This window comes from Nyctereutes procyonoides, unplaced genomic scaffold (genome assembly GCF_905146905.1).
Source record: "Nyctereutes procyonoides isolate TBG_1078 unplaced genomic scaffold, NYPRO_anot_genome, whole genome shotgun sequence".
In the NCBI taxonomy this organism is placed as follows: Eukaryota; Metazoa; Chordata; class Mammalia; order Carnivora; family Canidae; genus Nyctereutes; species Nyctereutes procyonoides.
Genome location: NW_026575122.1, coordinates 14577159 through 14591668, shown reverse-complemented (window position 1 = coordinate 14591668; position 14510 = coordinate 14577159). Strand labels below are relative to the sequence as shown.

The 14510-nt window shown below is 41.3% G+C and overlaps 1 protein-coding gene across 1 annotated transcript in view; it reads right to left on the bottom strand.

Annotated features, from left to right (window-relative positions):
* Nucleotides 1-14510, bottom strand: part of GATB (glutamyl-tRNA amidotransferase subunit B) — an 89353-nt gene that overhangs the window by 7981 nt on the left and 66862 nt on the right. The window contains exon 11 of the mRNA XM_055336261.1: nucleotides 11448-11526. Within this exon, the coding sequence (XP_055192236.1) occupies nucleotides 11448-11526 (79 nt within the window). The remainder of the gene's footprint in view (nucleotides 1-11447; nucleotides 11527-14510) is intronic.

The window sequence follows — 14510 nt, the reverse complement described above, 5'->3', positions numbered from 1 at the left end:
AATTGTGAGAGAAATACATTTCTATACTGTACTTATCAATACTGTAAGTTGTCTGCTCACAAGAATCATGTCAGTACCTACATCAATCTTGTCTTACACAAAACACTGTTAGATGTCTTACAACAAAAATAAGACAAAGTGAAAGAAATTCTTTGTTTACAAAACAAAAACTTTCTAATGTATATTGAAAAAAATATATATATAAGTGGATTTGTGCAGCTCAAACCTGTATTGTTCAAGGGTCAAGTGTACAATAATAGTAGGGGACTATAACACCTCACTTACATCAATGGATAGATCATCCAGATGGAAAATCAATAAGGAAACAGTGGTCTTAAATGACACACTAGACCAGACGGACTTAATAGATAAACACAGAGCCTACCACCTCAAAACAGCAGAATAGATATTTTTTTTTCAAGCGCACATGGAACATCTCCAGGACAGATCACATGTTAGGCCACAAAACAAGTCTCAATAAATTTAAGAGGACTGATATCAAGCATCTTTTCTGACCACAATAATGTGAAACTAGATATGATTTCAAGGAAAAAAAAAACCAAAACACTGGAAAGCACACAAACGTGTGGAGGCTAAACATGCTACTGAATAAACAATGGGTCAACAAAGAAATTAAATTAGAAATTAAAAAAAAATTCCCTTGAAACAACCGAAAATGGAAACATAGCATTCCGAAATCTATGGAATGCAGCACAGGCAAATGTTCTAATAGGTAAGTTTACAGCAATACAGGTCTACCTCAAGAAACAAGAAAAGTCTCAAACAATCTAAACATACACCTAAAGAAACTAGAAAAAGAAGAACAATGCCCAAACTTAGTAAAAGGAAGGAAATAATAAAGATCAGAGTAGACATAAAACAAATTACACACACAAAATTCAATGAAACCAAGAGCTGTCTCTTCCAAAAGATAATCCAAATTGGCAAACTTTTAGTCAGATTCATCAAGAAAAAAATAGGTCCCAAATAAATTTGGCAATGAAAGAGAAGTTATAACTGATACCAGAGAAATACAAAAGATACTGTGAAAGCCTATATGTCAACAAATTGAACGATCTAGATAAAATGGATCAATTCTTAGAACTGATTTGAATGAGGAAGAAGTCGAAAATCTGAAAATACCAATTATTAATAATGAAATTGAGTCAGTAATCAAAATCTCCTAACAAACAAAAAGTTCAGGCTTAGATAGGTTCACAGGTAAATTCTACCAAACATTTAAAAAAAGAGTTAATCCCTATATTCCTCAAAGGAGTCTAAAAAATTGAAGAGGAAGGAACACTCAAATTCATTGTACAAGACCAGCATTACCTTTATAACAAAACTGAGGACACTACAAAAAAAAAAAAAAAAATCATAGGCCAATGTCCATGATCAACAATAGATGCAAAAATTTTCAACCAAATATTAACAAATTGAATTTAAAAATACATTAAAAGGATCATACACCATGATCAAGTGGGATTTATTTCAGGGATGCAAGGATGGGTCAATATCCACAAATCAATCAAAATGATACACTACATTAACAAAATGAGGATAAAAATCCTGTGATAATCTCAAAAGATGCAGAAAAACTTTTTCCAGAAAACCTTTTTTGACAAAATTCATCTGTTTATGATGAAGATTTACAACAAAGTAGGTATAGAGGGAACACACTTTACCATAATAGAAGCCATACATGATAAACCCAAAGCTAACATACTCAATGGTAAAAACTGAAAGCTTTTCCTCCATCATCAGGAACAAGACAAGGATGCTCACTCTGGCCACTATCTTCAACATAGTACTATAAGTCCAAGCTTAGTCCTAGCAATCAGACAAGAAATAAAAGGCATCCAAATGGGTAAGGAGAAGTAAAATGATTACTATTTGTAAATGATATGCTATTACACAGAGAAGACCCTAAAGACTCCACCAAAAAACTTTTAGAATAAACAAATACGGTTGCAGGATATAAAATTAATATACAGAAGCTGATTGTGTTTTTATAATAATGAAATACCAGAAAGAGAATATCAGAAAACAATCCCATTTATCATGGCATCAAAAAGAGTAACATACCTAGGAATAAATGTAATCACGGAAAGAAAGACCTACACTCTGAGAACTATAAAATATTAATGAAATAAACTAAAGATGATAGAAATAAATGGAATAATATTCCATGCTCATTGACTGGAAGAATTTATATTGTTAAAACGTCCATACTATCTAAAGAAATCAATAGATTCAATACAATCCCCATTAAAATATCAATGTTATTTTTCACAGAACTAGAACAAATAATCCTAAAATTTGTATGGAACCACAAAAGACCCTGACTAGCCAATGCAAGCTTGAGAAAGAATAAAGCTGTCATGTTCCCTGATTTCAAACAATACTCCAAAGCTGCAGTAGTCATAGTAGTATGATACTGACACAAAAACAGACACTAGGTCAACAGAATAGAATACAGAGCCCAGAAATAAACCTACACTGATATAGCCAATCTATGGTAGAGGTGGCAAGAAATAAAATGCAGAGACTATAGTCTCTTCAATAAATGGTGCTGGGAAAACTGGACAGCTACATGCAACAGAATGAAACTGGACCACTTACTTATACCACTTACAAAAAGTAGCTCAAAATGGATTAAAGACCTAGATGTAAGACCTGAAATCATAAAACTCTGAAAAGAAAATAAATGGTAAAATCTTGGGACACTGGTCTTAGCCATGTTATTTTGAATTTGTCTCTTCAGGCAGGGAAATGAAAGCAAAAATAAACAAATGGGACTACATTAAACCAAAAAGCTTTTGTACAGTCAAGGACACCACCAATGAAATGAAAAAGCAAGCTGCTGAATGGGAGAAGATATTTGCAAGTGATATATCTGGTAGGGGGTTAATACCAAAAATATATAAAGAACTACAACTCAACACCAACACCCCAATAATCTTTTTTTAAAAAAAGATTTTATCTATCTATCTATCTATCTATCTATCTATCTATCTATCTATCTATCTAATCTAATCTAATCTAATCATTTATGAGAGACACAGAGGCAGAGACACAGGCAGAGGGAGAAACAGGCTCCCTGTGGGAAGCCGGATGCAGGATTCTATCATCCCAGGACCCCAGGATCACGACCTGAGCCAAAGGCAGATGCTCAACCACTGAGCCACCCAGGTGTTTCCCTCCCCTCCCCACCAACCTAAAAATCTAATTTAAAAATGGGCAGAGGGCCTGAACAGATATTTTTCTAAAGAAGATATACAGGTGGCCAACAGGCACATGAAAGGATGTTCAATATCACTAATCTGAAGGAAAATGGAAATCAAAACCACAATGAGATACCTTCTGTCAGAATGGCTAAAATAAACACACAAGGAACAAGTGTTGACAAGGACGTGTAGAAAATGGAAACCTCGTGAACTGTTGGTAGCAATGTAAACTGGTGCAGCCACTGTGGAAGACAGTATGGAGGAACCTCAAAAAATTAAAAATAGGGACGCCTGGGTGGCTCAGCGGTTGAGCGCCTGCCTTCAGCTCAGAGTGTGATCCTGGGGTCCCGGGATCAAGTCCCACATCGGGCTCCCTGCATGGGGCCTGCTTCTCCCTCTCCCTGTGTCTCTGCCTCTGTGTCTCTAATGAATTAAAAAAAAATTAAAAATAGAACTACCATATGATCCAGTAATCCCACTTCTGGGTATTTATCCAAAGACAATGAAAACATCTATTCAAAAAGATATATACACCCCTATGTCCACTGCAACACTATTTGCAATAGTCAAGATATGGAAGCAACCCAAATGTCTACTGATAGATGAATAAAGATGATGTTATATATATATATATATATATATATATATATATATATATATATACATATATACACAAAATATTACTCAATCATAAAAAAGAAAATCTTGCTACTTGTGACAACATAGATGGACCAAGAACGTATTATGCTAAGTGAAATAAGTCAGAGATAAAAATACCCTATGAGTTTGTTACATATGTAGAATCTAAAAACAAACTGACTCATGGATGCAGAGAGAACAAAATGGTGTTGTGTGTGTGGGTAATATATCAAAGGGATTAAGAGGTATAAACCTACAATATAAGACAAATCACAGGGATTCAAACTACAGCATAGTGAGCACAGTCAGTAATACTGTAGTAACTTTGGTAACAGATGGTAATTCGAGTTATGGTGATCATTTTATAATGTATATAAATATTGAATCACTAAGTTATATACCTGAAATTACTGCCAATACTGTGTGCAACCTATACTTCACTTAAAAAGTCAATACATGTTCACTGTAGAAAATAAGGGAATCTAAATGATAAAAAGACATCACCTACACTTTCCATTCCCTCAAGATAACAAATGTATTTTAGTGTTTTCCTTCCCATATTTTTCTTTGTTTTGTAACATAGTTGCAGTTATAACATATGAACAGTTTGTGACCTGCTTTTGTTTCACTTTTGACAGAACTACCTTTATATATTAATAAAAAATTTAATATCAGGTGTATTTATCATAATGTAATTAAATTATCCCTCTGGTAGGTATTTAGACTTTGACTAGTGTTTATTTTGTTCCTCTGCATGGTCTCCTAAAAATGTGCATTTAACATGTTCAACATTCAGGAAGAGAATGTAGAAATCTCAAGAGGGATCCAGATCTGCTGGCTCAAAATGGAAATCACCTGTGAGGACTTGCCTACAATGAATCTATGCAGGGACTCTTTACAGGAAAATGAGGTGGGAAGCCCAGAGACCTGGAAACAGGCACGCCTGGCAAACACAGGAGGCCACTCCCGGGCCTGTACCATTTCTCCTGGCCTGCAACGGCCACCCCGGCTCAGAGCACAGAGCGGATCCATGCAGAATGACCCGGAGGTCAACCTTTCCTGGCACCTAACACAGTGGGACCTGACAAGGCTCGAATGCCGGCTGTATTTGCCCGGGCCAAAAGCACCAGAATAGAGGTGGTGTGAGGCAGCCCGGGGGGATCACTGCCAAACCACAGCATTCAGGAGGAAAAGCAGGACAATGCTACAATGGATACTTTTAAACGCAGAGAGCTGGCCGCTCCCTGAGAAAGTAGGGCGAGGTAGGGCAGGGGTACAAAGGAGTGACGCTAGGGAACATTTCAGCAGCCTCCAGGAACAAAAGGGAGCTGTGTCTGGAGTGTTCTCCACCCCCCAGTTGGAACACATCAGCCTATTGACTTTCCCAATCAGTCAAGTGGCCACTGCAGCCCAGTCCTAGCCCCCGGGGCCGACACAGTAGACTAATCCTGTGCTCGGTCCTGTTTCAGACCCAGACTATGCACTCCTGGCTGAAGCCCAGCAGCAGGGGAGCCTGAGGGGGCCGCCGGCCTCCAGGCCAGCCTCTGCAGGGCTCCCTGGCCCTCCTGCCGCAAACGTAATGGCCTCTGGGGTTGCCAGTTTCGTGCTGCAGCATAAATCCTCAGTTTTTGTCTGTGTTTAATCACCACCCTGGGAAGTACTATCAAAGTGCAATTGTTCCTGGCTATACGGGCAGCTCCCAGGCCCTGCTGCTGCTCACCCAGGACAGGCATCTGTAGCAAGGGGTTCCGGGGGTAGTGCGGGCCATCTGTGGTAAGTGGCCACTGAAGGCATGGGGTCATGCAAGCTGGGAGGCCCCAGTCACTCACTGACCACAGAGCCAGCTCTGACACCTGGGGCAGAAACTCAGCCTTCAGCTCCTGAGGGACCGAATTCACACACCCTTTCAACTGCCACCCGACTGTTTCTCTAGCTAGTACCATTTTTAAAGTATCTGGAAGGAAGGATGGAAGGAAAGCAGGCAGGCCCCTTGCCTGTCCAGAGGTTTCCAGAGTCAGGGTGTGGAGGAAAGGCCTGTTCAAGGGAGAAGGCAGGGAGGGGGCTGTGACAGTTAGAGAAAGGGAGGTCCCTCTGCTCAAAGGCAAGTGAGCCTTGTGAAAGGTCATTCTTCCAGAAAGGCACAAACGACAACCCAAGCCCTTAAGAGAAGCAGGGCACAGGAACTGAAGCACTGGAAGGGAGAAGACAACATCTAATCATTTTGTAACAGTTTTACTGAAGAACATATGGGCTTGGTGATTTCTCTTTAAAGCAGACCCCAATGGAATATTCCTCAGCCATTAGAAACGACAAATACCCACCATTTGCTTCAACGTGGATGGAACTGGAGGGTATTATGCTGAGTGAAGTAAGTGAATCAGAGAGGGACAAACATTATATGGTCTCAGTCATTTGGGGAATATAAAAATATAGTGAAAGGGAATAAAGAGGAAAGGAGAGAAAATGAGTGGGAAATATCAGTGAGGGAGACAGAACATGAGATACTCCTAACTCTGGAAACGAACAAGGGGTAGTGGAAGGGGAGATGCGTGGGGAGTTGGGGTGACTGGGTGATGGGCACTGAGGGGGGCACTTGACGGGATGAGCACTAGGTGTTATGCCATATGTTGGCAAATTGAACTCCACTAAAAAAAATACCAAAAAAAATTTGCCAAAAAAAAATCATATTGCAGATTATATTGAGCAGTTTTTCAAAGTTTCCTATTTGATATAGGCAAATCTTTTAAAATTCAATGAAATGACTTTATTTTATGGCAAATAAATAAGTAAATAAAGCAGACCCCAAAGTAGACAAGAGGAAATGGGTTAAGTGGCACACCTATATGTTAAAATTCAATTTCCATCTCTATGGAATCCCAAGCCAGTTTGGTTCCACTAGAAATGCTAACTGGACAATCCCTAGGAGCCCGTGGATCATCCACATCTATTTCAGGTGTGCCCAAAGGGGACACATTCTGTGCGATTTCTCCTGGGGCTGTGGCTGGCCAGCAGTCTGGAAGGCACCCAGGGCCTCTGAGTCACAAGAGGCTCAGGACCCTGGGATGCTGTCCTGTAGGGGAACTGCCATTCTGACGGCCCTCTCCTTGGTGAGGGAAGGAGAGGGGGCTGCTAGCCATGACTTCCACAGGTAGAACTGGATCCCATGACAGAAATCCAGAGGATTCCGTCTACAGTTACCAGGAGGTTGCTCATGATGATAAATCATCTTTTTCTATTTCTGGAAAATAGAGGTGCTTCATGGTAGCAACCCCTGGCCTCTAGGGTGCCAAAGGGATGAGGTTTGTAAATCTCAGAAGCATTGCCAGAACACCTGCGAGGAAGGAGCAGTGAAGGGTGAAGGGTGTAAGGGATGAAATAATGGGGGACGATGTAAGGGAGAAAGATGGATTAATAATAATAAGTTAGACAAAGTGGGAAATTCTTTGGAATTCAGAATTTCTTAAAAAGATTTTTATTTATTTATTTGAGAGAGAAAGAGAATATGCATGCACAAGCAGGGATTGCAGCAGAGGCAGAGGGAGAAGCAGGCTCTCTGCTGAGCAGAGAGCTCGACTCAGGGCTCGACCCCAGGACCCCAGGATCACAACCCAAGCTAAAGGCAGATGCTCAACAGACTAAGCCACCCAGGTGCCCCAGAATTCAGAATGTTCTAAGGATCTTTCTATGAATATGTCATCCTTAGGAGCCAGTTACTTGGTCAACTTTTTTCCTCATCTCCTGGTCATCTAATCACTACCGGAACCTCTTCCAGTTCTGTCAGAGGGAAACACCCATAAGGGGTGGAAGCAGAGAATTTTTCTGCTCTGCTTGAGTACCCTCTGGCTCACAGGGTTTCTCAAACCCAAGGCCTACTTGGATTCTTTTGTTAAATTTAGTAAAAATTAACTGTAATGTTTTTCTTTTAAGAAGAGTACACTATAAAAGACACAAGAAGATGCTCAATGTAGTTAGTCATTAGGGAAATGCAAATCAAGTCCACAGTGAGATACACTTTACACCTACTAGGATGGCAAGGATATGGGGAAACTGGAACTCTCGTACATTGCTGGTGGGAATGTTAGTGGTGGGTGCAGCCAGTTTGGAAAATGGGCAGCTCCTCAAAACGTTCAATGTATAATTACCATATGACCCAGAAATTCCATTCTCTATACCCAAGAACCTTGAAAACATATGCTCAAACCAAAACATCTGAACACAAATGTTCAAAGCAGCATCTTCATAAGAGCCAAAAACTAGGGACGCCCAGGTGGCCGAGTAGTTGAGCACCTGCCTTCGGCCCAGGGCATGATCCTGAAGTCCTGGGATCGAGTCCCACATCAGGCTCCCTGTGTGGAGCGTGCTTCTCCCTCTGCCTCTCTCTGTCTTTCATGAATAAATAAATAAATAAAATCTTAAAAAAAAAAAAGAGCCAAAAGCTAGAAACAACTCAAATGTCCATTTACTGATGAATGGATAGACAAAATGTGGCATCCATTTACAATGGAATATTCTTTAGCCTAAAATAGAAATGAAGTACTGGCATGAGCTACAATATGGATGGATTTTGAAAGTATCACATTAAGTAAAGAGGCCAGACATAAAGGGCTACATGTTGTAGAAGTTCATTTACGTCAAATGGTCAGCAAATCCAAAGAGACAGAAAGTAGATTAGTGGTAACCGAGGGAATGGCGTTAGTGGGGAGTGACTGCTAACGGCTTATTTTTCGATGTGATGAGAATGTTCTGGAATTAGACAGTAGTGATGGCTGCACAGCTTTGTGAATATACTAAAAACAATGAACTGTCCACTTCATAAAGAAATAAACTAAAAAAAAAGGACTATAACCTCTTACTTTCTAATGTCTTCATTTCTAACCTCGTGTCTGTCCGTCTCATCAATCTATTCTTCTAATTACACGTGCGTGAAGGATACCTGGGATGGTGTTCACCCGGTATTAATGGTAGTGCTTTCAAGGTGGTAGGATCTGAAGATGTTTGTAGTTTTCTGCACTAAATTCTTTATAATGAATAAGACTTTTTTTTTCCACCAGAAAATCAGTAAGTGATTTTCTTAAAAACAGGAAACAAAGTAGAAAAGTTAAAAAAGCAAAACTCCCAAGGGAATAGTGTATACAGGAGATTTATGCTGGCATACATCGGCATAACATGCTGGAAGTTGATAGAACCCAAAGGTGGCCCTAGCTATATATGAACCAGCTGTCAGCATTAATTACCTAGTATTTTCCATTTCTTCCCATTGAACCAATCATATTCACTGTACTAGGCTTCCTTCCTCCTTCCTTTTTTTTTTTACAGTAGAAAGAGCTTTTATTTTAGAGATAACAAAAAACCCATATACACATAACACATATGGGACTTCAGAGGTGCAATCTCAGATTTTTTTTAAAAGATTCATTTATTCATGAGAGACACAGAGAGAGAGAGAGAGAGAGAGAGAGAGAGAGAGAGAGAGAGAGAGAGAGGCGCCGAGACATAGGCAGAGGGAGCAGCAGGTTCCATGCAGGAAGCCCGATGTGGGATTCGATCCCAGGATTCTGGGATCATACCCTGAGTCAAAGGTAGAGGCTCAACCGCTGAGCCACCCAGGCATCCCTCATATTTCTTTTTTTCCACATTCTTTCACCTGACATTCAGAGCCCCAGACAACCCACAGCATTGTTTTGTCCACAGAAAAAGGGACAGCTGAATGTCTTTTGCCAGCTGTTAAGACAATTTCTCTTTTGGGGTGCCTGGGTGGCTCAGTTGATTAAGTGTCTGCCTTTGGCTCAGGTCATGACTCTCGGTTCCTGGGATCAAGCCCCACATCAGGCCTCCTGCTTGGTAGGGAGTCAGCTTCTCCCTCTGCTCCTCCCTTATGCTTCTGCATACATGCTCTCTTACTTTCTCAAATAAATAAAAATCTTTTAAAAAATTAAAATTAAAAAAAATTTTTAAAGATAATTTCTCTTTGTGTCACAGAATCATAACTAAACTGAAAGCAATACTTCAGAAACAAAACTAGAAACAACCTAGCATACCAGTGAGTTCCCTCTAGTTTGAAATTTCTTTTTAAAAAACTCTAACACCTGGGCAGCCCTGGTGGCTCAGCGGTTTAGTGCCGTCTTCAGCCCAGGGCCTGATCCTGAAGACCCGGGATCGAGTCCCATGTCGGGCTCCCTGCATGGAGCCTGCTTCTCCCTCTGCCTGTGTCTCTGCCTCTCTGTGTGTGTGTGTGTTTCTCATGAATAAATAAATCAAATCTTTAAAAAAAAATAAAAATAAAAAACTCTAACACCTTAGGACAATCAACCCCTATTTCTAATACTTTACACCTACCTACCTACCTTCCTTCCTTCCTCCCTTCCCCCCTTTCCTTCCTCCCTTTCCCTCCCTCCCTCCCTCCCTCCCTCCTTCTCTCCCTCCCTCTGTCCATCCTTCCCTGTCTCCTCCCACTCCCTGGAGGGGCAGGATGAGTGAGAAAGAGAAATTTTTTTCCCCTTTCATTTCAAATGCTACAATTCATTTACTCTTATGTATATATACAGAGAGCTTTCTTCTGCCCTCAGGCCATCTAATGTTTCTGTTACTGCCGAGCACTGTCATAAACATTTGTATTCTGACATCTAAGCAACCAAAATCCTCTCCTACATGTGCCAAGGTCCCTGCAACCGACAGCCTCACTGGGTGGCGAGTAAACAGAACCTTTGTTCGTTCTGTCTCCAGTTTCACTGTGCAGAGCTGGGTTCACACTCCACAGTGCCTTATAATTAGCCAAAAGCAGCTGCTTTTCCAAAGCCTCACTTAGTACCAGTCACTACTGTTGATGTGCATAAATATTAAATGCAAAAGGCACCATTAAAGGCACATTACGTTTCTGGCTGAAGCACTGATGGCTTCAATATCCAAAGCTGAGATCAGGCAGCCGGCTTGGTGTTCTTTATCCCTCTGGATACTTGTTTCTAAGAGTTTTCTGGATTCCAGGAGTCTCTTGCCCACCTCGACTCTCAGGTGGAGGGAGATGAAGCAGAGGCCACCTCTGAAGCCACTGCTGTTTTTCTCAGTGTACAGACACTGCGCAAGAGGAGGACACTGTATCTGTTGAATGACCTTATCCTCCTTGCCAGGAGACTGAATTTTAGGGGGCAATCAGGCAACGAAGAGCAGTAAGCCCCTAGCACTGGCTGCGAGGCTGTGGAGGATGGAGGAGGACCAGAGGGTCAGGGGGCGCCACCAAAGCTGCCCCCGGTCTTGGCTTTGAGGGTGCAGGGGCCGTGCACATGCTCTGACGCCCCCACAAGCTGCAGTACTGCCTTTCACATAAATATGTGTTTGGAAAACATTCTAGGCGAAACCAAGCAGTAACTACTCCCCTGGTTAGCAAGATGAGAAGCATATAACCTAGACTGCACATACCAGCTTTTTTCCCTTTGCTAAATGAAATGTTTCTACCTTTTCAGTAGAAAAACAGCACATGCAAGCATTTAATTCTTCAGTTATGAAATTCACTTAGTGATGGCAATTGGCATAAAACATTTACTGGGAGAGCAGAGCAGTCGGAGACTTTAGGAAGTGTGGACATACCTGTTTAGCTGCTGATGAAGAGATTGCTTTTCTGTCCAGCAAGTTGAGAAGCTCAGCCAGCGCAGAAGGTGTGACAGGACTAGCAGCCCCCAAAAGGAGAGAAAATAAATTTACATTTCACACTGTCAGCATACCCATTTATGGTTAGTCAGAAGCAGAGCACTTGATTTTGTAGGTTTAAATAATTAAACCCACACCCAGGAATGGAACTAATATGCCAATTGGGCTCTATTTTATTTATTTATTTTGTATTTTAGGATATAACAAATTTCGGTGACTAGTGTTGTTTTTCTTTATTTTACTACTCAACAATAATGGCTGTTTGGCAGAAGTTGTAGCAACAGACAACTGCTCAGTTTAATTAGTCAGAAAAAGGAGTGGCTGCAAAATTCATGAACCATGACAAGAAAAAAAAAAACAAAAACAAAACAACCCAGTAATTAAATATTTTCAACTGCAAGATCAGCCTAAAAATTACTTCAAACAAAAGAGCTAACAAAGCTACTTTTCTGAGTGTTTTTATGCAAATATAAATTCTTTTTAATTGTAAGAGCTTTTCTTTAAGGGAATGGGATAACTGCCATCCCCATCCTTAACTCTCTTCATGGGCATCTGCACAGACACTGTTCTCTCCAGGCTTACAACGGAAGGGCCCAGAATTCATCACAGCCACGTTTCTAGGATGTGACTTATTTGCCAAGATCCCATGATAAAAAAAAAAAAAAAAAAAAAAGGCCAAGGAGCAACCAAACCCAAAGTGTCACTGATTCACATTCAGGGGTAGGAGTGTGTTTGCATGGGGAGAGTACCTAGATGAGTGAAAAGACAACACTGAATTAGACACTATTTTTTAAAAAATATGCAATTTTGCTACTTTTAAATACATACAGCAACTAGACTAATAAAATGCTGTTTATCTGGGGCCATTAGGGGGACTAATTTTAAATAGACAGGAATGACTTATAAATAGCACATTAGTGTGAATGAAAGCTTCTGAAATGTCTAATGCCAAGTGAAAACACCTTCTGTTTATGTCTTAGTTCTCATCCATCACAATTAATTTCTTTGTAAGCTCTTAGATAATAAAAAGGAAACTGCCACATAACCCTCATCCAGTTTCCATGAATTCCAAACCCAGTGAGCGCAAGTTCACCAGCTCTGACTTACTGGACTCTGGTTCAAGTACAAGTGAAACCTCATTACGACTGTTCATTCAAAGCAGCTGACACACAAAGACACACACACCATCATCCTTAAAGTCTTGGTTTATCCCGAAGTATGGATAAGAGGTAATTCTGAGAGGAAAATAAGTTTGGAGACTATCTGGTGTTATTAAGTTGGTATTTGGAACATCTGTGAACCACTCTGATTAAATCTCAACAGGAAGAAGGGCAGAGAGCTGGAAAAAAAACCGATAAACCCCTTTCCCAACCTTCCACATTACTGACAAGTAATAAAGAGTCACGTTGTTTGAAAAATAAAGGTTCCCTGGGTGTTCTGCAATCCTAGAAAATACAGTGGCTAATTAGAGTGCAGACAGTATGTAGAGCCCATAATAAGCACTGACGTTGAACTGGATTTCTAGAGCATGCAGAAAAGAAAAGGTCCCTTCTCCCACATGAGTTGATATCAGGGATGTGGAGACAGAAGAACAGAAATAGAACATAACTAAAAATACTTTGCCTTTCATCTAATGACCTTAATTCACTAGTTAGGTCATCAGTGTACGCTATAAAATATTCCCACTGACCTACCAGCACAGGAGATTTCTCACTCACCTTTCTGTCCCCACAAATGTTTGACACATAGTAATATTGGTGTCACAGAGCTCTTCCCAACAGGGACAGCTATCTGGTATATGGCATACATTAAATTTAGAAATGTCAGGGCTAACCAAACATCAGTACCTGCCATGCTGAGGGTAGAAGACCCCACTCATCAGTTAAATAAACAAAATGCAGATCTGCAACATAATGGCAGCCGAAGCACAAGCTATGGATTTGCTGCTGTCAGATAATGCTGGTTCTGCGACAGTGAACGTGTCTCCACTAAAGAAGAATCTGAGAGTGAAAGGCTTAAGCTTTGCGTGCCAGCCTCCAATCCCCAGAGGCCCATGCATGTACAGAGGGATCTTCCCCATCTGCCAACTTCCTCCAGCCGCCTAGAGCTCTTTTGGGATCACGACTCCATCCCCAGCGTGGATTCTGGGAGCAGACACTGCCACCTGTACAGCCACACACACCCAGCCCCTTCCCCTCATCTGAGAAATGTGTGGCTCATCTCACTCATTTCTGGCCCAAAGTCGGCCTCTTCTGCTTCTGTTAAGTGGGCCCTGGACACCAGGTGGCTCTTGGAGCTCAATAATCCTTGTGTCCATCCTGATGGCTTCCCTGCACCCCTACTGGGTGCCCCAACCCAAGCACCTGTTCCAGACGGTCTCCTTCTTGGCACATGCCCTCACCTCTCACCTCATAAAGTCATCAGCTGTTGCAAGACTCAGAATTTTCTAGTGTGCCCTCTTCCTCTTCTTCCATCAAACAAACCCCTCGACTCATGCTTTTAGTTCCATGACTTTCCACTCTTATGGATCCCACTTGCATGTCTGTTTCCTCTCTCCTGGGGCTTTAATCATGCACCTTCACAAATGCTCAGATCTTCCCTCCCTTGAAAATGTCTGCAAGTGATCTTGGAGTCACTTGCTTCTGCCTGGTTTCTTACCTCACCTTTACCAATAAACATCCAGCACCAGTAGCTACTATCTACCCTTGTAAGCACAGCCATTTGGATACTAACTTTAGCCCTCTCCGGAAACTGTTCTCTTTAAAAAAAAAAATCACATCCCCCTTGCTCTTGCCAAGCATAACAACTTTTCCCCATTCTGCTGCACCCCAATCCTGGGCTACATTTAAAGGCTCTTGTGAAAACCCCTTTCCTTGGACCTCCACATTCTCTTCTTTATCCTTGATTGTCCCTTGTGCACTCCTGGCCTACTAATGAGGAGGAGCCAGCGCTCTTTTCCATATGATTATCTGCCTCTGCCTCAGGTCGGCAGAGGACGGAAGC